At 48.2% G+C, this 26,143-nt stretch overlaps 1 protein-coding gene and 1 long non-coding RNA gene across 2 annotated transcripts in view; both read left to right on the top strand.

Moving 5' to 3' along the window:
- LOC308275117 overlaps window positions 1-26,143 on the top strand; it is a 562,357-nt gene that overhangs the window by 302,371 nt on the left and 233,843 nt on the right. The gene's annotated exons all lie outside the window — the stretch shown is intronic.
- DNAH2 (dynein axonemal heavy chain 2) overlaps window positions 1-26,143 on the top strand; it is a gene marked incomplete at both ends in the record, with an annotated part of 149,928 nt that overhangs the window by 46,221 nt on the left and 77,564 nt on the right. Inside the window, 13 exons of the mRNA XM_080712978.1 lie at window positions 1,115-1,244; window positions 1,494-1,676; window positions 3,583-3,797; window positions 16,348-16,494; window positions 17,993-18,149; window positions 18,679-18,918; window positions 19,163-19,351; window positions 19,548-19,695; window positions 21,689-21,881; window positions 22,815-23,015; window positions 23,091-23,247; window positions 25,188-25,362; window positions 25,785-25,948. Coding sequence (XP_080569104.1) covers window positions 1,115-1,244; window positions 1,494-1,676; window positions 3,583-3,797; window positions 16,348-16,494; window positions 17,993-18,149; window positions 18,679-18,918; window positions 19,163-19,351; window positions 19,548-19,695; window positions 21,689-21,881; window positions 22,815-23,015; window positions 23,091-23,247; window positions 25,188-25,362; window positions 25,785-25,948 — 2,299 coding nt within the window. The remainder of the gene's footprint in view (window positions 1-1,114; window positions 1,245-1,493; window positions 1,677-3,582; window positions 3,798-16,347; window positions 16,495-17,992; window positions 18,150-18,678; window positions 18,919-19,162; window positions 19,352-19,547; window positions 19,696-21,688; window positions 21,882-22,814; window positions 23,016-23,090; window positions 23,248-25,187; window positions 25,363-25,784; window positions 25,949-26,143) is intronic.

Here is a 26,143-nt window from a genome sequence, read left to right as displayed (position 1 = left end):
GCCGGGAGGTAAAAAAATCCACTGAGCTCCACACCAGGTACCACCAAAAATAAATAAATAATAAGGTTAATGAGGCTGGGCATGGTGGCACAAGCCTGTAATTGCAGTATTTGGGAGGCTGAGACAGGAGGGTCTCAGGTTTGAAGCTAGCCCCAGCAACTTAGTAAGACTCTGTTTCAAAGTAAAAAAGTGAAATAGGGTTGGAGGTGTAGCTCAGAGGTAGAATGCCTCTGGGTACCACAATCCCCAGTACCACAAAAATATATTTAAAAAATGGGGCCTGGCATGGTGGTGCACACTTGTAATCCCAGCATTAGGGAGGCTAAGACCGGAGAATCGCGGTTCGCAGACAGCCTCAGGTACTTAGTGATGCCCTTTGCAACTCAGTAAGACCCTGTTTCAAAATAAAGAATAAAAAATAGGGCCGGGGGGGGGGGGCGAGTAGCTCAGATGTAGAATGTCCCTGGGCTCAATTCCCAGTACCACAAACATAAATTAAAAAAAAAAAAGTAGAGCCAGGCATAGTGGAACACGGTTGTAATTCCAGTATTTGGGAGGCTGAGACTGAAGGATCGCGGTTCACAGCCAGCCTACTTAGTGATGCCCTCTGCAACTTAGTGAGACCCTGTTTCAAAATAAAGAATAAAAAATAGGGCAGGGGGGTATGTGGCTCGGAGGTCGAATGCCCCTGGGTTTCATCCCTAGACTCCACACAAAATAAATAAATAAATAAATAAATAAATAAATAAAAAATAAATAAAAATAGGGCTGGAGGTTTTGTAGCTCAGAGGTAGAATGTCCCTGGGTTCAATTCCCAGTACCACAAACATAAATTAAAAAAAAAAAGGAGGACTGGGAGTATAGCTCAGTGGTAGAATGCCCCTGGGTTTAATCCCCCAGCAAAACACACAGACACATACACTAAAAAATAAAATAAGTTTAGCGATGGAACCTATCCCCTAGCACTGTTTGGGAGGAGGGACTGGCCTGATGGGTGCGGAGCGCTCGGTGCCCGGCATGCAGGAAGCCCTGTGCACAGCAGCAGGCGGCTGTCCCTCGGGAGAGCTGGGGGCCAGCGAGGGCCACGCGTCCACACGCCTCTCTGATGGTGCAGATTCCGCGCCGGGATCAAGGACCTGGAGGTGATGACCCAGAACTTGATCACCTCGGCCTTCGAGTTAGTTCGTGACGTGGAGCACGGGGTGCTGCTGTTGGACACCTTCCACAGGCTCGCCACACGGGAGGTGCGGCGGCCGCCCGGCCCCCAGGGTCACTCTGCCTCCCTTTAGACCCTGCCGAACCTTCCAGTTACCCTCCGGCCGGCATGAGTGCCCCCACCGCGTGCTCTGGGTCCCAGCACCTCCTGTGTATCCCCCCTGGCTTCCACATCTCTGAGGAGTGTGGCTCCTTCTGGGGGTGGGGGAATCCTCGGGGACGAGTGACCGGGGAACCTGCCTCCGGGGCACCTCATCCACTTCTTCCTCTGTTCTTAGGCCATCAATCGAACGTATGACAAGAAGGCGGTTGATCTCTACATGTTGTTCAATAGCGAACTGGCCCTCGTGAACCGCGAACTGAACAAGAAATGGCCGTTCCTGGCACCCTACATGGCCCAATATTCTGGACAGGCCCACTGGGTGCGGATCCTCCGGCGGCGCATCGACAGAGTCATGAACGTAGGTGGCTGTCCCCAGATGGTGCTCGGCTGGGCCAGGGCTGGGCCCCTCGAGAGACTAGGCTGGAAGGGGGGGCGGGTTTGGTCCAGGGAGGTGGCCACGGGTTTGGTTGGCAGAGACGGCTGCGTGTGACTGCTGTAAGGGGCCACTTTAGGAGTGTCATGTCTAGATGGGGAGGAGCAGTGGCAGTATCAGGGAAGCTGGGCAGCAGGACAGTATGACTTAGTGATCCAGAAACCAGACGGCGAGGCCCTCAGCGGGTCTGGTCTCCCTGCAAGAACAGGTGCAGAAAGAACTTAGAAATCCTTCTGGAGCCGGGCGTGGTAGTGCACACCTGCGATCCCAGGACTTGGAGCTGGAGACAGGAGGATGGCAGGTTCAAAGCTAGCCTCAGAAAATTAGCAAGACTCTGTTTCAAAATAAATAAATAAATAAATAAATAAATAAATAAAAGCTAGGGGTGGTGGCGCAGGCTTGTAATCCCAGGATTTGAGAGGCTGAGCCAGGAGGATCGTAGTTTCCAGACAGCCTCAGCTACTTAGTGAGGCCCTCCGCAATTTAGTGAGACCCTGTTTCAAAATAAAGAATAAAAAATAGGGCTGGGGCTGTAGCTTGGAGGTTGAATGCCCCTGGGTTTCATCCCTAGACCGGCAAAAAAAAAAAAAAAAAAAAATCCGGACGTGGCGGTGCACACTTATAATCCCAGCATTTGGGAGGCTGAGACAGCAGGATCGGGGTTCACAGAAGCCTCAGCTACTTAGTGAGGCCCTCTGCAACTCAGTGAGAACCTGTTTCAAAATAAAGAATAAAAAAAAAAGGGCTGGGGGTGTAGCTCGGAGGTAGAACACTCCGGGTTCCATTCCCAGGACTGCAAAAAATAAAATATAAATAAATTAAAAAATATAAAGGGCTAGGTGTAGCTCAGAGGTAGAATGCCCTGGGTTTAATCCCCAGTACCAAAAAGAAAAGAAAAGAAAAATCATTTTGGAAATATAAGGAGAAAGACTGAGGTACTGGCCTGCTGTCATCTGGATCTGGGAGGGAACAAAGCACACTGCAGATGCCTGGGCCAAGGTGAGGGCCAGGAAGGAAGGCGAAACTCATCTTCAGCTGTGCACCTCTTAAACCCTTCACCTGTGTGGTTTACTTTTTTCTCTCAACTCCTTCCCTTCCCTTCCTTCCTTCCTTCCTTCCTTCCTTCCTTCCTTCCTTCCATACCGAGGATTGAACCCAGGGGCATTCTCTCTCTGAGCTACACCCAGCCTTTTTAGTTTTTATTTTGAAGCGGGGTCTCACTGATATGCTGAGGGGCTTTCTAAATTGCTGAGGCTGCGCTCTTCCTGTCTCGGCCTCCTAAATACTGGAATTACAGGTGTGCACCACCATGCCCCAGCTCCTCTCAGCTCTTTTCTTTTGCTGAATCTATGTGCTTTTCTTTCCTCTGTTTTGACTCTCTCTTATTCATTCATTCATTCATTCATTCATTCATTCTTTCTTTCTTTCTTTCCTTCCTTCTTTTTTTTTTTTTTTTGGTGGTACTAGGGGTGGAACCCAGGGGCTTTTCTATATTCAGGCTATACTCCCAGACCTATTTTATATTTTATTTGGAAACAGGGGCTCACTAAGTTGCTGAGAGCCTCCCTCAGTAGCTGAGGCTGGCTTCGAACCTGCGTGATCCTCCTGTCTCAGCCTCCCAAACGCAGGGATTACAAGCGTGCGCCACCACGCCAGGCTTGTCTCTCTTTCTTACTGTGTTTTGATCTCGCTCTGTTCTCTGCCTCCCCTCTAAGCTGCGGAGCCGTCTCCATACACTGAGTGTGTCGGGGTGTGCGCGGTATGTGGGGTCCGGGGAGATGCTCCTCCTGGAGGGGCGTGGCTAGCCCCTCGTGTCTTCTCCCCCCTGCAGTGCCTCTCCGCTGCCCATTTCCTGCCCCACATTGGGACTGGAGAGGAGAGCGTACACACCTACCAGCAGATGGTTCAGGCCATTGATGAACTGGTTCGAAAAACCTTCCAAGAGTGGACGTCCACGCTGGACAAGGACTGCATTCGGCGGCTGGACACCCCACTGTTGCGAATCAGCCAGGAGAAGGCGGGAATGCTGGATGTCAACTTTGACAAGTACAGGACCCCTCTGCCGTCCTTCTGCCCTCTCTGGGCGCCAGCCCCTCTCTAGGTCTCCCAAGAGCTTAACCCCCGTCCTTTGGTTTTTCTCTCCGTTCATCTCTCTCCTCCCTACTGTGAGGTTTTCTGTCACTTTTCTTGTTCTTCTGTACTGGGGATTGAACCCAGGGGCATGCTACCTCCAGGTTATACCCCCCCCAGTCCTTTTTATTTTTTATTTTGAAACAAGATCTTGCTAAGTTGCTGAGGCTGGCCTTGAACCTGCAATCCTCCTGTCTCAGCCTTCTAAGTATGGTTATCACAGGCACGCGCCACCATGCCCAGAGCTGTCACTTCTTAATTTTAAGTTTACAACTTGTCTTTAAAAAAAATTATTAAAACAATCCCCAAAACTACCTTACTTAACTAGTGATGTAGCTGTTCGGCCACTAGATGGCCCTGATGGCTCAGCTAAGTCATCTACGGTGAGTCTCTGGCTGGGCTTTCTTGAGGATCCATGGGTGGGGCACACCCTCTCTTACAGCTTGAGCATGCTGACATTTCATACTGTATTAAAAAGATGTGATCAGTCCATTAATTAATTTCTTTTTTTGTGTGGTTCTGGGGATGGAGCCCAGGGGCATTTGACCTCCAAGCTACACCCCCTGCCCTATTTTTTATTCTTTATTTTGATACAGGGTCTCACTAATTGCGGAGGGCCTCAATAAGTAGCTGAGGCTGTCCGCAAATCGCAATCCTCTGGTCTCAGCCTCCCGAATGCTGGGATTACAAGTATGTGCCACCACGCCCAGCTAATTAATTTTCTTTTTCTATTTTTGTAGTGCTGGGGATTGATTCCAGGGGCATTCTACCTCCAGGCTACACCCCTTTTTTATTTTTTACAATGACATTAAAGCAGGATATAATGGCACAAGCCTATAATTTGAGTAATTGGGAGAAAGAGAGTGGAGGATTACAGGTTCGAGGACAGCCTTAGCAATTTAGTGATATCCTCAGCAATTTAGCGAGACCCCGTTTCAAAATTTTAAAATATTTTAAATGGGCCGGGCAGAGTGGCAAATGCCTGTAATCCCAGCACTTGGGAGGCTGAGACAGGAGGATTGCAGGTTTGAGGACAGCCTCAGCAAGTAGTGAGACTCAGCAACCTAGAGAGACCCCGTTTCAAAAAACCAAATAAATAAATTAAATAAAAAAGAATTGGAGGTAGAATGTCCCTGGGTTCAATCCCCAATCCCCAAAACAAAACAAAACAAAACAAATTCAAGGTCCTGGCATGATAATGCACACTCAAAGGTAGAATACCGTTGAGCTATATCCTCAGCCCATTTTATTTTTTATTTGGAAATAAGGTAGACAGGTAGATAAGATAGGGTGCTAAGGGCTTCACTAAATTGGTGAGGCTGGCTTCAAACCTGCAATCCTCTTCTTTCAGCCTCCCAAGTTATGGGATCACAAGTGTGTGCTACCATGCTCGGTTAAAAAGGTTTAAGAATTAAAACTGTTATACTATAACCCTGCTATTCATTTTTTTTAACTTTTGCTTTGCAGTACCAGGGATTGAACCCAAGGTGTCTACCGCTGACGTTTATCCGCAGCTCCCCCCATTTTTTGCGGTACTGGGGATGGAACCCCGGGCATTCTATCTCTGAGCTACACCCCCAGCCCTATTTTTTTATTCTTTCTTTTTTCTTTTTTCTTTTTTCTTTCTTTCTTTCTTTCTTTCTTTCTTTCTTTCTTTCTTTCTTTCTTTCTTTCTTTCTTTCCTTCCTTCCTTCCTTCCTTCCTTCCTTTTTGGTGGTACTGGGGATGGAACCCAGGGGCCTTCTACCTCTAGGCTATACTCGCAGACCTATTTTATATTTTTATTTGGAAACAGAGTCTCTTAAGCCAGCTGAGACTGGCTTCGAACCTGCAGGATCCTCCTGTCTCAGCCTCCCAAGTGCGGGGATTACAAGCGTGCACCACCACGCCCGGCTTTTATTCTTTATTTTGAAACAAGGCCTCACTATGTTGTAGAAGGCCTCACTAAGTACCTGAGGCTGGACCTGAACTTGCAGTCTTGCAGTCCTCCTGTCTCAGCCTCCCAAGTACTGGAATTACAAGCCTGTGTGCTACCACATCCAGCTTTATTCATTATTATTATTATTATTATTATTATTATTATTAGTGGTGGTACTGGGGTTCCTGAAAACCCTTCTACCTCTGGGATACACTCCCAGACCTATTTTTATATTTTTATTTGGAAACAGGGTCTCTTAAGCCAGTGAGGCTGGCTTCGAACCTGCGCGATCCTCCTGTCTCTGCCTCCCAAGCGTGGGGATTACAAGCGTGCGCCACCACGCCCAGCTTATTATTATTATTATTATTATTATTATTATTATTATTATTATTAATTTTGGTGGTACTGGGGATGGACCCAGGAACAGTCTACCTCCGAGCTACACCCTCAGTCCTATTTTTTATTCTTTATTTTGAAACAGGGCCTCACTGAGTTGCAAAGGGCCTCACTAAGTAGCTGAAGCTGGCTAAGAACCACAATCCTGTCTCAGCCTCCCAAATGTTAGGATTACAAGTGTGTGCCGCCATGCCTGGCCTTTATTCCTTATTTTGAAACAGGGTTTCACTAAGTTGTGAAGGGCCATACTAAGTAGCTGAGGCTGGCCACGAATGTGTGATTCTCCTGTCTCAGCCTCCCAAATACTGGGATTACAAGGGTGTGCCATTATGCCCAGCAATATTTTTAGTCTTTACTGGGTATTTTTATTTTTATTTTTGTGGTACTGGCGATTGAACCCAGGGATATTCTACCTTTGAGTTACACCCTCATGTCTATTTTTATTTTAAAACAGTTGCAGATGCCAGACGTGGTGGTGCACGCTTGTAATCCCCGCGCTTGGGAGGCAGAGACAGGAGGATCGTGTAGGTTCGAAGCCAGCCGCACTGGCTTAAGAGACCCTGATTCCAAAAATAAAAAAGTATAAAATAGGTCTGGGAGTGTAGCCCAGAGGTAGAAGGGTTTCCAGGAACCCCAGTACCACAAATAAATAAATAAATAAATAAATAAATAAATAAATAAATAAATAAATAGCAGGGCATGGTGGCACATTCTTGTAATCCCCGTGCTTGGGAGGCTGAGACAGGAGGATCACACAGGTTCAAAGCCAGCCTCAGCTACTTAGTGAGGCTCTCAGCAACTTAGTGAGACCTTGTTTCCAAATAAAATATATAAATAAAGATCTGGGAGTATAGCCCGGAGGTAGAAAGCCTCTGGGTTCTACCCCCAGTACCACCAATAAATAAATAAATAAATAAATAAATTTAAAAAACAGTTGCAGAGGGCCTTGCTAAGTTGCTGAGGCTGGCTGCAAAACAGTGAACCTCCTGTCTCAGCCTCCTCAAAAACTGAGATTACAAGCATGCACCACCATGCCCAGCTGCAATTTGCTTTTTTTTTTAAGGTGGAATATGTGTGAGAGGATATTTCCACTCTGTTTGTACAGAACTCCTTAATTGCATTTCATGGTTGCTAATATTCCATGGTATGGCTCTGCTGTAATTTAGCCAACCTAAATTACAGCAACCTCTAAACTTCTAAATTACGCCAACCTCTTGGTGGATTTATAAGTAGTATAATTCCAGATTTCTTTCTTCTTTCTTTCTTTCTTTCTTTCTTTCTTTCTTTCTTTCTTTCTTTCTTTCTTTCTTTTTTTGGTGGTACTGGGGGTGGAACCCAGAGGCTTTCTACCTCTGGGCTATATTTCCAGACCTATTTTATACTTTATTTGGAAACAGGGTCTCACTAAGTTGCTGAGAGCCTCACTAAGTAGCTGAGGCTGACTTCAAACCTGTGCAATCCTCCTGTCTCAGCCTCCCAAGCGCGGGGATTACAGGCATGCGCCACCACGCCCAGCTCTATTTTTTATTCTTTATTTTGAAACAGGGTCTCACTGTGTTGCAAAGGCCTGACTAAGTAGCTGAGGCTGTCCTCAAACCGTGATCCTCCCATCTCAGCCTCCCAAATGCTGGAATTACAAGTATGTGTTGCCATGACTAGCATTGTACTTTTAAATTTTATTTTACTTGCAGTATTGGGGATGGAACCCAGGAGCATTCTACCTCTGAGCTACACCCCCAGCCCTATTTTTTATTCTTTAGTTTGAAACAGGGTCTCACTGAGTTGCAAAGGGTCTCAGTAAGTAGCTGAGGCTGTCTGCGAACCCGGATCCTCCTGTCTCAGCCTCCCAAGTGCTGGGATTATAAGCGTGCACCACCACGCCTGGCTTGTATGTTTTATTTTAAAATAGGGTCTTACTAAGTTGCTAAAGCTGGCCTCAAACCTGCAATCCTCTTGTCTCTGCTTCCCAAGTACTGGAATTACAGGCATACGCTACTGTGCCTAACTTCCCTAGCCTTTTTTTTTTTTTTTTTTTTTTTGGTGGTGGTACTGGGGATCCTGGAAGCCCTTCTACCTCCGGGCTACACACCCAGACCTATTATATATATATATATATATATATTAATTTGGAAACAGGGTTTCCTAAGCCAGTGCGCGCAGCTGGCTCCAAACCAGCATGATCCTCCTGTCTCTGCCTCCCAAGCGCGGGGATTACAAGCGTGCGCCACCACGCCTGGCTTCCCTAGCCCTTTTAAAAAAGACTTTATTTTATTTTATTTTTGTGCAACTGGGGATTGAACCCAGGGGATTTCTACCTCTGAGCTACACTCTCAGCCTGATATTATATTTTATTTGGAAACAGAGTCTCACTAAGTTAATGTGAGCTTCACTGAATTGCTAAGGCTAGCTTCGAACCTGTGATCCTCCTGTCTCAGCCTCCCTAGTACTGGGATTACAGATGTGCACCTCACACTTGGCTAAAAACTTTATTTTGAGATAGAGTCTGGCTAAGTGGCTCAGGCTGGCCTTGAACTTATGATCCTCCTGCCTCAGGCTCCTGTGTAGCTGGGATTATAGGCATGAGGCACTGGGCCCAGCACATATCTTTGTAGTAGAGTTTAACAAGGCAATTCTGGACCAAATATTTATGAGCTGGGTTTATCGCAAACCCATGTGATAACCAGACACTTCTTCCAGATAAAGAGGCAATCATTTTTGTCCTTTGGCCATTGTTTTCTAGAGGGATATGTTATCAGATGTTTAGACTTTGTGGCTTTAAAATGAAGTTGTCTCCATCCAGTAAATAACCTACTAGAGTGGAAAATCTGGGTTCCTTAAGCCTGTAAAGAAATCCAAGACAGTTTCAGGTTTCAGAACTTCTTAACACTGTCCAGAAGTACAGATAACTTTATCAGAATTACTCTTCATGTTTAAGGTATGGTTAAGGTCTTGATTTAAGCATACTTTTGAAAAGTCCTGCTAGCTCTCAGAATTACCTGGCTGTCTCGTAGTTCTGGGAGCCTTCATGTCCCTAACGGTATTTATTTCCTCCCCAAAGGGTTTTTGTTATCCTACCTTATATTCCAAATATTTGAGCTCTGAAGTCCAGATTGGCTCTTAACCACTTTTATGGCCAGACCAGCTTTGCAGATGGCACTTAGCACAAACATGTTCCAGATGTCTCTCTCCTCCAGTTGAAAGAGCTGCGCTGTCTCTGTGTGTACAGCCGGGTGGAGTTTCCCCAGAGCAGGAGCCGGGATGCTGATGTCTGTTTTCTGTTCCAGGGGCTCCTCTCCTCCCTTTCTTCTCGGCACACAGCGCTTTCTCCACCTGGTGGGTTCATTCTGACCCCTCAGCCAGGAACTCGGCTGGCCTCGCCCTTCCTGCCTCCGTTACCTGACCACACGTCTGGGCGAACATTGTAATATTTTACAGAAAAAGCTGATGTGGTGGCGCACACCTGTAATCCCAGATTTGGAAGGCTGAGATAGGACAGATAGCAGGTTTGAGACCAGCCTCGGCAGTTTACGGAGGCTATAGCAAACTACAGAGATCCTGGTTTGTTTATTTGTTTGTTTGTGTGTTTGTTTTTGCAGTACTGGGGATGACAGGGGCATTGTACCTCCAAACTATACCATCAGCTCTATTTTTTATTCTTTATCTTGTGGCAGGGTCAGATATCTCCGGGCTGAAGATCTTTTTTTTTTTTTGGTGGTACTGGGGTTCCTGGAAACACTTCTACCTTCGGGCTACACTCCCAGACACACACACACACACACACACACACACACACACACACACACACACACATAGATATATTTGAAAACAGGGTCTCTTAAGCCAGCGAGGCTGGCTTTGAACCTGCGTGATCCTCCTGTCTCTGCCTCCCAAGTGCAGGGATTACAAGCGTGCGCCACCACACCAGGCTGAAGATCCTGTTTTTAAAACAAAAAATAAGCCGGGCGTGGTGGCGCACGCTTGTAATCCCCGCGCTTGGGAGGCGGAGACAGGAGGATTGCGCTGGTTCGGAGCCAGCCTCGCTGGCTTAAGAGACCCTGTTTCCACATAAAGTTAAAAAATAGGTCTGGGAGTGTAGCCCGTGGGAGTGTAGCCTGGAGGTAGAAGGGCTTCCAGGAACCCCAGTACCACCAAAAAAAAAAAAAAAAAATAAAAATAAATAAATAAATAAATAAATAAATAAATAAAAAGAACTGGGAGTGTAGCTTGGAGGTAGAATGCCCCAGGTTCAACCCCTAGCACCACCAAGACAGACAACAATAACACCACCAAAAAACAAAACCCAAAAATTTAGTCAGGTATGGTGGCACATGCCTTTAATCCTAGTACTTGGGAGGCTGAGATAGGAGAATCGCAGTTTTGACAACCTTAGCAAGTAGTGAGACTCATCAACCTAGTGAAACCCTGTTTCAAAATTAAAAAAAAAAAAATAGGGCTGGGGGTGCAGCTCAGAGGTAAATGCCTCTGGGTTCAATCCCTAGTACCGCGAAGAAAAAAATTTTTTACAAAAATAATTTCCTAAAGTGTATTTTTTTTTTTAAATAAAGAAACTAGCCAGGTGTGGTGACACACGCTTGTAATCCCAGCATTCGGGAAGCTGAGACCGTGGTATCGGGGTTTGCGGCCAGCCTCAAGTACTTAATGAGGCCCTCCGCAACTCAGTGAGACCCTGTTTCAAATTAAAGAATAAAAAAATAGGGCAGGGGTTGTAGCTTGGAGGCTGAGTGCCCCTGGGTTCCATCCCTAGACCAGAGAGAAAGAAAGAGAGAGAGGGAGAGAGGGAGAGAGGGAGAGAGGGAGGGAGGGAAACTATATTTGTCTATAAAGTAAAAATCGGCATTCTGGAAATTTATTGGCAAACTTTTGTCAAAGACTGGACTGGACATCATCATGAGAAAGGTTCTGTATAGGATTTTCAGCTTACTCTGAAGAAGGTATTGTCCAAATTCATCCTATTGACTGACAGTTTAAAATCTGATGCTTTAGCCAGGTGTGGTGGTGCACACTTGTAATCCCAGTACTTGGGAAGCTGAGACAGGAGGATCGCAGTTTGCAGACAGCCTAGCTACTTTGTGAAGCTTTCTGAATCTTTGTGAGACTCTGTTTCCAAATAAAAGAATAAAATTGGGCTGGGAGTGTAGCTGGAAGTAGAATGTTCCAGGGTTTTATCCCCAGTACCACAATATTTATTTATTTATTTATTTATTTATTTATTTATTTATTTATTTTTGGTACTGGGGATGGAACCCAGGGGCATTGTACCTCCAAGCAATATCCCTAGCCCTATTTTTTATTTTTTATTTGAAACAGTGTCTCACTGAGTTGCAAAGGGCCTCACTAAGTAGCTGAGGCTGGCTGGGAACTGCAGTCCTCCTGTGTCAGCCTCCCAAATGCTGGGATTACAAGTATGCACCACCATGCCTGGCTGATTTTTATTTTTTACATATGGATCTTTGATCATTTTAAAATTTATTTTGGTGTAGGGAGAATCAGATTCAACTTTAGTCTTTATTTTCCAGATTACAACCCACTTAACCTAATTTTGCTTATGTTATATTATTCGTTTTTGTGGTGCCGAGGGTGGAACCCAGGGCCTCACATATGCTAGGCAAGTGTTCTCGCACTGAGCCGCATCCCCAGCTACTATTCCCATTTGTTGAATTGCCATCTTTATAATAACAAATTCCCATATATATCTGTCTATTTTAGGATTCACTATTCTGGCTCAATATCTCTGTCTGTTCATGTGCAGAAACCAAACTGTTTTAATTATTGTCCTCATTACTTGCCTTTTTTCAATTTTCCTGCCTATTTTTAAATTTTATTTCCCATAAGAATTTTTGAACCAATTTGTTTAGTTCTAAAAATAGTTCCATTCCTATTTTTATAAAAGGGATAGGGATTGGGTTAAATTTATAGGTTAACTTTAGAAGCACATCTTTATGGTTTTCAGTCTTTCTATCCAAAAATAGCAACTTTCCTTTCAATTGTAAGCTCTGGTTTTTGCCCATAAGTCATTTATATACACTTGTGTGTGTGTGTAAATAATTTCTGATGTTTAAATTGTTTCAATTGTCATTGGTTTCTTTTTCTCCATGATGACTGTCTCTGGTGCAGGTTTTTTTTTTTTTTTTTTTTTTTTTTGTGGTACCGGGATGGAACCCAGGGGCCTTCTACCTCCAGGCTACACTCCCAGACCTATTTTATATTTTATTTGGAAACAGGGTCTCTTAAACCAGCGAGGCTGGCTTCGAACCTGTGCCATCCTCCTGTCTCAGCCTCCCAAGCGCAGGGATTACAAGTGTGCGCCATCACGCCCGACTCTTGGACAGTTTTTATATTAGAAAGCTTTGATTTTTTGTGGTATTTGGTTGGACACCAGGCACAGTCTACTTCTCAGCTACACGTACTCCAGCTCCCTCCCCACTTTTTTTTCCCACTGTGAAACAGGGTTTTGCTATGTTACTCAGGGTCTCGCTAAGTTGCCGAGGCTGGCCTCGAACCTGCAGTCCTTCTGTCTCAACCTCTTAAGCACTAGGATTACAAGTGTGCATCACCATGCTCGGCTGAAAGCTTTGATTTTTATAAGTTAATTTTGTACCCAGCCATGGGTACAAATATCTTGTTTAAAATAGTTTTCTTTTTCTGTAAAATACATTTTTATTATCAGGCAGGCTGTGAGGGAGAAGAGAGCGTGGTGCCTGAAGAAGAGTTAAGAGTTGGGGGAGGGCTGTTGTTCTGATTTATTTTATTTTGTTTTGTTTATGTAGCACTGGGGATTGAACACATAGGCATTCTACCTCCAAGCTCTACCCCGGCCCCTTTTTATTTTTTATCTTGAAAGAGCATCTCACCAGGTTGCTGAAGGTCTCGTTAAGTAGCTGAGGCTGCCCTGATACCTATGAGCCTCCTGTCTCAGCCTCCCAAGCACTGCGATTGCAAGCGTGCACCACTGTGCCTGGCTCCTTTCCAAGACTGAAGAAACAGGGCCGTGTTTCTCTAAGGAGAAGGAACCAGTAGGTTGAGGGTGGAGTTGGAGAAGATGGCATCTGTAAAGGGGGAAACAATATTAGAGCAGAGCCCAGGAGGAGGGAGAGCCTTGCTGGGAGGAGGAACTCTTCTGTCCTAAATGGGAAAGAGCCTCGGTGTGAAGATGCAGACGTTGTTTTTGTTTTTGGTGCTGGAGATTGAACCCAGAGGCATTCTCCCTTTGAGCTACGCCCCAGCCCTATTTCGTTTTATTTTGAAGCAGGTTCTCACTGAGTTGCTGAGGGCCTCACTAAGTCTCAAGGCTGTCCTCGAACCTGCCGTCTTCCTGTCTTACCCTCCCAAGTACTGGGATTAAAAGCATGTGCCAGAGCCGGGCGTGGTGGCGCACGCTTGTAATCCCCACACTTTTGGGAAGCTGAGACAGGAGGATCGCACAGGTTCGAAGCCAGCCTCAGTTACTTAGTGAGGCTCTCGGCAACTTAGTGAGACCCTGTTTCCAAATAAAATATAAAATAGGTCTGGGAGTATAGTCCGGAGGTAAAAAGCATCTGGGTTCCACCCCCAGTACCACCAAAAGAAAAAAAAAAAAAAAAAAGCATGTGCCACCACACCGACTTAAAATTTACAAGTTTTGCAGCAGGAGGTGGGTGGAGTTCTTGCCTGATGGCTTTTATATTTCTCTGACTAGGAGGTGAAGCCGTCTGCTGGGGTCAGGGGAGACCATCTTTAAGAATGCAAAGGATTTGTAAATAGCCTGCCCCTTATTGGTGGTACTGGGACCAGGGGTGTTCTTCCTCAGAGCTACACCTTCTAGCCCTTTTTATTTTGAAACAGTCTTGCTAAATTGCCGAGGCAGGTCTAGAACCTGCAATCCTCCTCTCTCAGCCTCCCAAGTACTGGGATTATAGGCATAGAGCACCATACTCAACTTTTGGTATGTGAGTGGTACTAGAAATTGAACCCAGAAGCTCTCTACCTTTGATCTACACCCCAGCCCTTTTAAAAATTTATGTATTTATGTATGTATTTATTTATTGCAGGTCTGGGGATAGAACCCCCTGCCCTATTATTTATTCTTTATTTTGAAACCGGGTCTCACTGAGTTGCAGAGGGCCTCACTAAGTAGCTGAGGCTGTCCGCGAACCACAATCCTCCGGTCTCAGCCTCTGAATGGTGGGATTATAAGCGTGCGCCACCACGCCCGGCTATTTTATTTATTTTTACTTATTTTTTGTGGTACTGAGAATAGAACCCAGGGGCATTCTACCTCTGAGCTACACCCCCAGCCCTATTTTAATATTTTATTTTGAAACAGAGTCTCACTAAATTGAGGAAGGCCTCACTAAATTACTTAGGCTGGTGGTGAACCTGTGGTCTTCCTATCTCAGCCTCCCAAGTCCTGGGGTTATAAGCTTGTGCAACCATACCCTGTTTATTTTTTTTATTCTGAAACAGGGTCTTGCTAACAGCTGAGGGTCACTCTAAATTTGAACCTGTCTTGGCCTCCTTATTATTAGGATTACAGGCGTGTGCCACCATGTCCACCCCCTGAATTCTTTTCATGTTCTTTTTTGTAGAATCTTCTTTTTGCTTCATGGATGTCTTTTGTCTTTTTTTCTCTGAAAATATTAGTGACAGTTTTGTTTGTTTTTCTTATTTGGGGTGAGCAGTCCTCTTGTTTCTGTTTAGTTACCTATTTCCGTTTGTTTTGAATTCCATCCTTGGTTCTAGGAAAGTCAAAGACCAGTGCTTTGTGATTTTATTTTTTATCTTTAAGGAAGGACACTGGAAGCCAATGCGAAGCCATGGTGGGGAACAGGAGGGGCTGTCAAATCTCTGCAGTGGACTGTTTTCAGGGGTACTCCTTGTGTCCTCATCCTTAGCCTTTCCTTTTAGGCTGGTCAGAGGCCGCAGAAAAGAATCTTCCAAATTTTGTTCTAGGGAGTGTAGGTCCTGCTTCCAGAGTGTGGGTTTCTGGTTAGGAAAGAAGCCTAGGGTTGTAACATCCATTACTTGTATGGTCATGTAACTGCCCTGCTCTCAGTACATTACTGTCTCCTTCAACTCACCCTGGGGCCCCCAAGCCACACAATCCTGGGGCCCCCTTTGCCAGACAATAAACCTTCAGTGCTTTGCTGGGTACGGGAAGGCCACTCCTTAGCCCTGCAGAGGAGCGGAGGGACACGGGGAGACCTGCCTCTTCAACTTCCCCTGGTCTTTCCTTGTGTGAGTCCCACCCAACCGACTTCTAGAGACTTTCTTTCTTTCTTTCTTTCTTTCTTTCTTTCTTTCTTTCTTTCTTTCTTTCTTTCTTTTTTTTGGTGGTACTGGGGTTCCTGGAAGCCCTTCTACCTCCAGGCTACACTCCCAGACCTACTTTTATGCTTTTTTTAATTTGGAAACAGGGTCTCTTAAGCCAGCACGGCTGGCTTCGAACCTGTGCGATCCTCCTGTCTCTGCTTCCCAAGTGCGGGGATTCCAAGCGTGGGCCACCACGCCCGGCCTTAGAGACTTTCTTAAACCACCTCCAGCCAGTGCCCGGAGGCTTCTCAGCTGTCTGCGCAGCTGGCTCATGACTCCCTTCCTGCTCCTTCTGCATCTATTTTTTAACTCTCAGGACTTGTTTCTTGTCTCCTCACACCTGTGGGCATGTGCTTTCAACGCACAGGAATCCCCTGACTTGTTCTAAAGGCCCAGGAAGGAGCAAATGTCCAGTCCACCTTCGTCTCCTGGATGTTCAACTTTACTTTTTATGCCTCCCCTTTCTCCTCCTCCTCCTCCTCCTCCTCCTCCTCCTCCTCCTCCTCCTCCTTCTTTTCTCTCTCTCTCTCTCTCTCTCTCTCTCTCTCTTGGACTGGGGACTGAACCCAGGGGCATTATACCTCTGAGCTATACCCACAACCCTTTTTATTTATTTTACTATTATTTTGAAACCAAGTCTTGCCAAGTAGCTGAGGCTGGCCTCGAACCTGCAGTCCTCCCGTCTCCGCCTCCCAAGCGCGGGGATTACAGGTGTGCACCATGGTGCCTGGCCTCATTTCCCGTCCTTAGGCTCTCTGGTGCCTCCCAGCCCCAAGGCCTTGTTCCGTGTTGGCTCTGGTCCCCCCCAGCGGTCCCTCAGCTGCTGCTCTTCCTTCTCTCAAGGTCCCTTCTGATCCTCTTCACCGAGATCGACTACTGGGAGCGGCTGCTGTTTGAGACGCCCCATTACGTGGTGAACGTGGCGGAATGCGCCGAGGACCTGCGCATTCTGCGGGAGAATCTGCTGCTTGTTGCTCGGGACTACAACAGGTCAGGCTCCAGCGCCTGGCGCAGCCCGCCCGGAGCCATGTGTCTTTTCTACCCCATCATGTTGCCCATTCCCAATGGTTTCTGTCCTTTACAGTTTGTCTGTCTAAAAAAATGGCCTCCTGCGCACCCTCTTAGGCCCATACTGATTCTTCTCTCTGTGGTTTTGTCTTCTAGCAGTAGAGGAGAGAGCATTAACAACCAGGTCTCCTAACCCCTTCCCAACAGGGCACTAGGGATGAAACGGGGTGGCGTTATGATCACGGGCACAGGATGGTATGATACTCATAGATCCAAGGCCGTGCTGCCCGTGTCCTGCGCCATCCCTTCCGTCTCTGGACTCCTGGGACCCATCTCTGGAGTGAGGCTCTGTTCTAAGTTAGGTACTATCTTAGTTCAGGCTGCTCTAACTAAGTACTGCAGCCAGTGGCTTAGGAACAACAGTAGTTTCTCACTCTTAGTTCTGGAGGCCTGGGACTCCAAGGTCAAAGTTCAAAGTGTGGAAAGGTCAAGGTTCAAAGTTTCCCAGCTCCAAGATGGAGCTTTCTCAGCAGTGCATGTTTATGTGGTGAAAGGAGATGGGAACTTTCTCTGGCCTTTTTTTGGTTTTTTGTTTTTGTTTTTGTTTTGTTTTGTTTGTACTAGGAATTGAACTCAAGGGCATTTTACCTCTAAGCTACATTCCCAGCCTCCCGCTTTTTTTTTTTTTTGGTACTGGGTTCCTGGAAACCCTTCTACCAGGCTACACTCCCAGACCTATTTTGTATTTTTATTTGGAAACAGGATCTCTTAAGCCAGCAAGGCTGGCTTCGAACCAGCACGATCCTCCTGTTTCTGCCTCCCAAGCGCAGGGATTACAAGTGTGTGCCACCACGCCTGGCACTCTCAGCCCTTTTTATTTGATTTTTTTTTAAACAACTTCTTGCTAAGATTCTGAGGGTCACTGAGGCTGTCCTCAAACCTGTGATTCTCCTGTCTCAGCCTCCTAAGTGCTGGTATGACAGGTATGTGCACCATGCCTGGCTATTGATTCTATTCTTTTTTTTGTGTGTGGTACTGGGGGTGGGATCCAAGGGCATTCTACCTCCAAGCTACACCCCCTGCCCTATTTTTTCTTATTGTTTATTTAGAAGCAGAGTCTCATTGAGTCGCAGAGGGCCTCACTAAGTAGCTGAGGCTGTCCGCGAACCGCGGCCTCCCGAATGCTGGGATTACAAACGTGCACCACCACGGCCGGCTTCGGCTCTTTTCATTTAAGTTAATTCAAATTAAAAAAATTCAGGTACCCATTGGCCCAGGCCACATCTCAAGAGCTCCACAGTCACACGTGACGAGTGGCCACAGCGTTCAACGGTGCGCATCCTGAGACCTTTCCCTCATCACAGGAAGTGTCTTTGGAAAGTGCCAGTCTAAAATCGAATGCTGAGATTTCCCTGCCATGCCCTGGTGTGGAGGAGAGGTCCTCAGAACTTGTCCCCCACCAGTGTTCTCTGACACGCAGGATCATTGCTATGCTGTCCCCGGATGAGCAGGCCCTGTTCAAAGAGCGCATCCGGTTCCTGGATAAGAAGATCCACCCAGGACTTAAGAAGCTGCACTGGGCCTTGAAGGGGGCCAGCGCCTTCTTTATCACTGAGTGCCGCATTCATGCCAGCAAGGTGAGTCCTGGCCACCAGACGCTAAGGGTCTGCAAGGCCCAGGGAAGGCTGGCTCGTGGGTCTTGGGTAGTGGTAGAGAGACCTGGGAGTAGTAGAAAAGATAGGAGGTGTGCTCAGAGAAGCAACTCAGGCTGGAGGATACGGAGTGGGGGGAAGGGTCCAGAGAGTCTCTTCCCAAGCTGAAACTCCCCAGTGAGAGGCATATACAAGCATGCAATGTGTGAGCCAGGTGCAGTGGTGCACACCTATAGTTCCAGTACTTGGGAGGCTGAGTCAGGAGGATCACAGGTTCACGGCCAGCCTCAGGAATTTAGCAAGGCCCTCAGAAACTTAGAAAGACCTTGTTTCAAAATAAAAAACTAAAAAGGGGTAGGGATGTAGCTTGGAGGTAGAATGCCCCTGGGTTCCATTCCCAGGACCAAAATAATAGAAAAATAGAAAGAATACAAGGTGTGAAGGTATTTGGGGGGAAGACAGGGCAGTTCTCAGAAGGTTCCAGCTGTGAACCACGGGTGGGGTCTGGCTCTAGGTGCAGATGATTGTGAATGACTTCAAGGCCTCCACTCTGACCATTGGCTGGAGGGCCCAGGAGATGTCAGAGACACTGCTGGTCCGCATTAGTGGCAAGCGAGTGTACAGGGACCTGGAATTTGAGGAGGATCAAAAAGAACATCGGGCAGCTGTGCAGCAGAAACTGATGGACCTGCACCAGGACGTGGTCAACATCATGACCAATTCCTACGAAGTCTTCAAGAATGATGGCCCCGAGGTAGGTCCTGTGGCTGGGAACAGCCCCAGTCCCCCAGTCCCTTTGGGCCACCTCTTGTCCCCACCCCCTACCGTGTGTTTCTCAAGCATTCTATTCTAATGCTAGTTTCAGCCTCTTCCTTCAGGACTCAGTGTCCTGCCTTTCTGCTCAGCCCCCTCGTTCCCTTCTCAGGGGGCTGGCTCTCCTTTCTGAGGGTCCGCCCTGTCTTCTGGAGGGTTCTCTTGCTCTTGCCCTTTGCCACCAGATCCAGCAGCAGTGGATGCTGTACACCATGCGGCTCGACCACATGATGGAGGACGCTCTGCGCCTGAATGTCAAGTGGTCGCTGCTGGAATTGTCCAAGGCCATCAACGGGGACGGGAAGACCACTCCAAACCCACTTTTCCGAGTCCTTGTCATTTTGCAGAACGACGTGCAGGGAGGCGCGGCACAGGTGGGGCCCATGTGTGCTCAGCCCCCCAGACCTGTCGCATCTTCTTCATCAGCTTCCTTCACTCCCGTCTGCTTACTCTGTGGCCCGGGCTTCCTCCCATGACCCCTGGGCTCGGTCCTGAGGTGCCAGCCACACAATCCCGGGGCCAGATCCTGCCTGGACCATGCTCACACTGCCTACGCCATGCTCCCCACAGGTGGAGTTCTCACCCACTCTGCAGACTCTGGCAGGTGTGGTCAATGACATCGGCAGCCACCTTTTTTCTACCATCTCTGTCTTCCGCCACCTCCCTGAAATCCTCACCAAGCGCAAGTTTTATCGGGAACCCATCAATGCAATCATGGGTGAGTGGGCACTGGGGAGGCACAAGGTGCGGGGCAGTCAGGAGAGACCAGCCTCGGCTGAGGCCCTGATCCCACCCATCTGCAAGCAATCGGCCATTCTGGGAAAATATAAGATGCCGTGTCTGGAGAGTATGAGTTCTAGCAGTGTTGGCCCGTCCGAGTTGGACCCATGCCACTGGCAGCAAAGTTGCCAGTAAAGTTGGCAGCAAAGTTGCCAGTTGGCCATCTTGACCCGTGGGAAGTAGAAGCAGGGGGCCAGATGGGGAAGGGAGTGGAATGGGTTGCAAAAAAGATAAGTCGGAGAATGGAGCTGGGCTACAAGAGGCCCAGATCTGCTGGGCATGGTGGCCCATGCCTGCAATCCCTGTATTTGGGAGGCTAAGATAGGATGATCATTGGTTTGAGGCAGCGGCAGCAACTTAGTGAGACCCACTATCAAAATAAAAAATAAACTGGGCCAGGTGTGGTGGTGAATGCCTGTAATCCCAATACTTGGGAGGGTGAGATAGGAGGATTGCAAGTTTGAAGTCAGCCTCAGCAACTTAGTGAAGCTATTAGCAATTATTATTATTATTATTTTCAGTACTGAAGATGGAACCCAGGGGCATTCTGCCTCCAAGCTACACCCCCAGCCCTATTTTTTATTCTTTATTTTGAAACCGAGTCTCACTGAGTTGCAAAGGGCCTCACTATGTAGCTGAGGCTGTTCACAAACCGTGATCCTCCTGCCTCAGTTTCCCAAATGCTGGGATTTGTACAAGCGTGCACCACCATGCCCGGCTTAGGCTATTAGTAATTTAGCAAGACCCTGTTTCCAAATAAAAATAAAATAGGTCTGGGGTATAGCCTGAAGGTATGAGGCCCCTGAGTACCACTTCCAGTACCACAAAGAAAAGAAAAAAAAAAAAAAAAAAGCCAAGCGTGGTGGCGCACACTTGTAATCCCAGCATCTCGGAGGCTGAGACCGGAGGATTGCGGTTCGCAAACAGTCTCAGCTACTTAGTGAGGCCCTCTGCAACTTAGTGAGACCCTGTTTCAAAAAATAAAGAAAAAAAATAGGGCAAGGTGTCGAATGCCCCTGGGTTTTATCCCCAGACCTGCAAAAAAAAAAAAAAAAAAAAAGTTGGGTATGATAGTTTATGCTCATAATTCCAGTACTTGGGAAACTGAAATAGGATTGCAGGTTCAAGGTCAGCCTTAGCAACTTAGTGAGACCCAGTTTCAAAATGAAATAAAATAGGGCTGGGGGGTATCTCAGAGGTAAAATGTCCCTGGTACCATACCATACCATACCACACACACACACACACACACACACACACACACACACACTAAATAAATAAATAAGTAGGGCTGGTGGTATAGCTTGGAGGTAGAATGTTCTTGGGTTCAATCCCCAGTACCATACAAACACACACACACACACACACACACACACACACACACACACACAAATAAATAAATAGGGCTGGGAGTGTAGCTCCTGGGTTCAATTCCCATTCCCCAAAAAAACCACAAAAAAACAAAAAAAAAAAAAACCCAGATACCCTGGAAGAGACCTCTGATCCTGTGGAAAAGACACTGAGAGTCATACTTTCACTTTCTGTCTCCTTTGTGTTCAGATTCTCACGTATTAAAAGTGTTTCTTTGGGCCACGCATGGTGGTGCACGCTTGTAATCCCCACAGTTGGGAGGCTAAGACAGGAGGATCACGCAGGTTCGAAGCCAGCCTCAGCAGCTTATTGAAGCTCTCAGCAATTTAGTGAGGCCCTGTTTCCAAATAAAATATAAAATAGGTCTGGGAGTGTAGCCCGGAAGTAGAAGGCCCCTGGGTTCCACCCCCAGTACCCCCCCCCCCCCACACACACACACAAAGAAAAGAAATGTTTCTTCAGGGAACTGGAGTTGGAGTGGCAGGTCCAGGGCAGTACAGGGCCAGGCTGGGACTCGGGCTGGGGAGGGCGTCAGTAAGCATCTTTCTGGGTCCTTCAAGAGCGCGATGAGGACATCAGGAAGATCCAGGCGCAGATCAGCAGTGGCATGACTAACAACGCTAGCCAGCTGCAGAACTACCTCAAGACCTGGGACATGTACCGGGAGATCTGGGAGATCAACAAGGACTCCTTTATCCGTCGCTACCAGCGCCTCAACCCCCCCGTCTCTTCTTTTGATGCCGACATTGCCCGGTGAGTGAAATTGGAGGTGTGAGTGTCCGGAAGAGGGAAAGGATTAGTTGGAGGAGGAAAGAGGAGCCAGAGATTTAGGAAGGAGTCTGGGGTGGGCAGGTCCAGATGGTGTGTATCCTCAGCTACAGGAAAAGAACAAGACCGAGGGGGTTGGATAATACAAGCATCAGTGTGATGCATACTATGATTAAGATATACAAGGGGCTAGTGAAAAGTGTGTTAGTTAGGTTTCCATTACTGTAACAAACACCCGAGACAGTCACGTTATGGAGAAGAAAGGTTTACAGTTTTGGAGGCTTTAGCCCGTGATCAGTCAGTTGGCCCCATTGTTTTGGTCCTGTGGTGACACATCGCAGAGGAAACAAAGCCATACGCTTCCAGGCTGGGAATGAAAGAGAGAGAGGAGGGGCCAGGTTCTACTGCCTCCTTCAGGGGAGACACGAGTGACCAGCAGACTCTCCCCACCTCTTAAGGTTTCCACCAAGCTGTGGACTAAGCCTTTAACATGTGGGCCTTTGAGGGAGCATTTAAAATATAAAATATAAAATATAGCAGAAAGAAAGGGAATTCAGCCAGGGGCATCAGGAAAGGCTTCATGAAGGAAGGGATTTGGGGGCTGCACCCAGATACGGCTGGGTGCCTTCAAGCTGGGCACGGGGTAGGCCCCCGTTGTCCTAGCTGCTTTGAAGGCTGAGGCAGGAGGACTGCTTGAGCCCAGGAGGTCAAGGCCAGCCTGGGCAACATAGCAAATACCCTGTCTCGTAAAACAAAAACCTGGACGAGGCCGCAGAGCTCGGAAGCAGCACCAGGTGAGCTCCACCCAGACGTCCGGGAGGCCCGTGGGCCCCGCGGTCCCCGGGCAGGTTGGCCTGGCGCAGCTCAGCTGCAGGGCTGGGCGGGAAGCGGCGCTAGCGTGGACCCGGGGCCTTCCAGCTACACGGAGGTGGCTAACAACGTGCAGAAGGAGGAGACGGTCCTCAACATCCAGTTCGTGCTGCTGGACTGCTCGCACCTCAAGTTCTCGCTGGTGCAGCACTGCAACGAGTGGCAGAATAAGTTCACCACCCTGCTCAAGGAGATGGCCGCGGGGCGCCTGCTGGAGCTGCACACCTACCTGAAGGAGAACGCAGAGAAGTAGGGCAGCCCTGGTGGGGTGCGGGCGCAGGCCCGCTCTTCCCGCCTACAGCGCGCTCTCTCTGCCGGCCTTAGGATCAGCCGCCCTCCCCAGACGCTGGAGGAGCTGGGCGTGAGTCTGCAGCTCATGGAGACCCTGCAGCACGACTTGCCCAACCTGGAGACCCAGATCCCGCCAATCCACGAGCAGTTCACCATTCTGGAGAAGTACGAGGTGTCGGTGCCAGACAGCGTGAGTTCCAGGGGTGTTTGGTCCGCCTGAGTTGGGCCCGTGCCAAGGGCAGCAGATGGCGAGGGACCATGGTGTTGTCAGGGGACAGCACAGAGAAGGGGGGGGGGGACTCAAGATTCAGGAGCCAGCCAGGTATGGTGAAGCATGCCTGTCATCCTAGTACTTGGGAGGCTGAGTTAGGAGCATCCCAGGTTTGAGGCCAGCCTCAGCGAGTCAACAAGATCGTCAGCAACTTAGCAAGACCTCGTTTCAAAAAAAAAAAAGAGCCAGGCGTGGTGGCACACGCTTGTAATCCCAGTACTTGGGAGTCTGAGAGAGGAGGATCATGGGTTCTCGTCTACCCTGCTACTTAGTGAGACCTTGTTTCAAAATAAAGAATGAAAGCCGGGCGTGGTGGCGCACCCTTGTAAGCCCCGCTCTTGGGAGGCAGAGACAGGAGGATCGCGCTGGTTTGAAGCCAGCCTTGCTGGCTTAAGAGACCTTGTTTCCAAATAAAAATATAAAATAGGTCTGGGAGTGTAGCCCGGAGGTAGAAGGATTAGGAACCGCAGTACCACCAAAAAAAAAAAAAAAAAATAGGACTGGGGGTGTAGCTCAGAGGTGGAAGGCCCCTGGGTTCAACCCCCAGTACTACAATTAATTAATTAATTAATTAAAAGGGCTGGAGATGTAGCTCAGAGATAGGATGCCTCTGCACAAAATAAATAAATAAGTAGGATTCAGAAGCCTCGAAGAGTCACAGCTAACTCAAACGCTATTTCTTTCTGGCCAGCTTGTGGGTTTCCTTTAGGTCCAGCAGCTCGCTGGTTGTTATCTTGGAGGCCTGTTGCACATGTGAAGCTCATTCACGAGCCGTGCGTGGGTGCACCCACCCGGAGTCCCAGCTACTCTGGAGCCAGGAGTGTGAGGCCAACCAGGGCACTATAGGGAGACCTGCCCCCAAGCCCCCCAAAAAAGCTTGTCCAGAAACCTGGTCTGGCGGATCAGAAAAGAGTCCTTAAAATCACTGGTGAAGGGCTGGAGATGTATATCTCAATGTAGAATACTTGTATAGCATGTGCAAGGTATCCTGGGTTCAGTTCCCAGCCACACACACACACACACACACACACACACACACACACACACCTGTGAAGTCAGCATGGTGGCTCACTCCTGTAATCCTAGTACTTGGGAGGCTGAGATAGGAGTGTCAGAAGTTCAAGGCCCATGTGCAGCAATTTAGTGGCACCCTGTCTCAAAAGAAAGCAATGTAAGAGCTGGGCGTGGTGGCGCACGCTTGTAATCCCAGCATTCGGGAGGTGGGAGACCGGAGGATCGCGGTTCGAGGCCAGCCTCAGCTACTTAGTGAGGCCCTTTGCAACTCAGTGAGATCCTGTTTCAAAATAAAGAATAAATAATTGGGCAGGGGGTGTAGCTCGGAGGTCAAATGCCCCTGGGTTCCATCCCCAGACCTGCAAAAATAAATAAATAAGTAAATAAAGCAATATAAAAGGCTGGGGTAAGCCGGGCGTGGTGGCGCACACTTGTAATCCCCGCGCTTGGGAGGCGGAGACAGGAGGATCACGCAGGTTCGAAGCCAGCCGCGCGCGCTGGCTTAGGAGACCCTGTTTCCAAATGAAAAAGGTTAAAAAATAGGTCTGGGAGTGTAGCCCGTGGGAGTATATCCCGGAGGTAGAAGGGCTTCCAGGAACCCCAGTACCACCAAAAAAAAAAAAAAAAAAAAGGCTGGGGTATAGCTCAGAGTAGAACCCCTCAGTTCAACACCCAGTAGGACACAAAGAAAGAAAGAAAGAAAGAAAGAAAGAAAGAAAGAAAGAAAGAAAGAAAGAAAGAAAGGAAGGAAGGAAGGAAGGAAGGAAAGAAAAGAAAGGAAGAGAAAGAGCGTCTGTACAGACAGACCTCCTGCTCATAGGTCGTCCTCCCTCCGCCCGCCACAGGTCCTGGAGATGCTGGACAGTCTGAATGGGGAGTGGGTCATCTTTCAACAAACTCTGCTGGACAGTGAACAGATGCTCAAGAAACACAAGGAGAAGTTCAAGACGGGCCTTATCCACTCTGCTGACGATTTCAAGAAGAAAGCACACAACCTTCTAGAAGACTTTGACAGCAAAGGTACCCCTGCTCTGCCCCAACCCCTTAGCCTCTGTTTCCAGTGAAGCCTCTTCGCTGGGGAGTGAGGCGGGCTGGGAGAGGACGGACAGCGCTGGGCCGGGAAGGGGCACTGGGGCTCCGTCAGGACGAAGAGGACGGGGCCACCTCCTGTTTGGGGCTGGATGGCAGCGGCTCTACTCACAATATCTCCCGTGTTCCACGCACTGACTTCCCATATTGCACCTGTTTCTGATTCCAGCCAGGTTTAGTGGTCTTTGCTGAGATGGCCCACCATTGTCCCAGGGCATCTTCCTCTTCATCCCTCCCCTCTCCCTGTGGGGAGAGAAGTGGGGTTTGCCCCCAAGGAGATGGGAGACATGGGCATTTTTTCAAGGGGCCACGGACACGAGCAGGAAGCCCAGCTGCCCCTTGAACTCCCTCAGGTCCCTTCACCAGCTCCGTGGGCTACGCGGCTGCCCTGGACCAGATCGCACAGGTGCGAGCCACGCTGATGGCCATGCGGGAAGAAGAAAACAGTCTCCGCTCCAACCTGGGCATCTTCAAGATCGAGCAGCCAGCCTCCAAGGACCTCCAGAACCTGGAGAAGGTGGAGAGCTGGGCCACTGTGGAGCCAGGAGCAGGGCAGAGGACAGGAGAATGTGGCCATGGGCAGCTTTAAAAAAACTGGGAAAGCGAGGTGTGGTGGCACACGCCTGCAATCCCAGTACTTGAGAGGATGAGACAGGAGGATCACGGGCTCAAGACCAGCCCCAGCATCTTAGTGAGACTCTCAGCAACCTAG

This window comes from Muscardinus avellanarius (assembly GCF_963383645.1).
Source record: "Muscardinus avellanarius genome assembly, chromosome: 16".
NCBI lineage: Eukaryota > Metazoa > Chordata > Mammalia > Rodentia > Gliridae > Muscardinus > Muscardinus avellanarius.
This window is presented reverse-complemented; position numbering and strand designations above follow the sequence as displayed.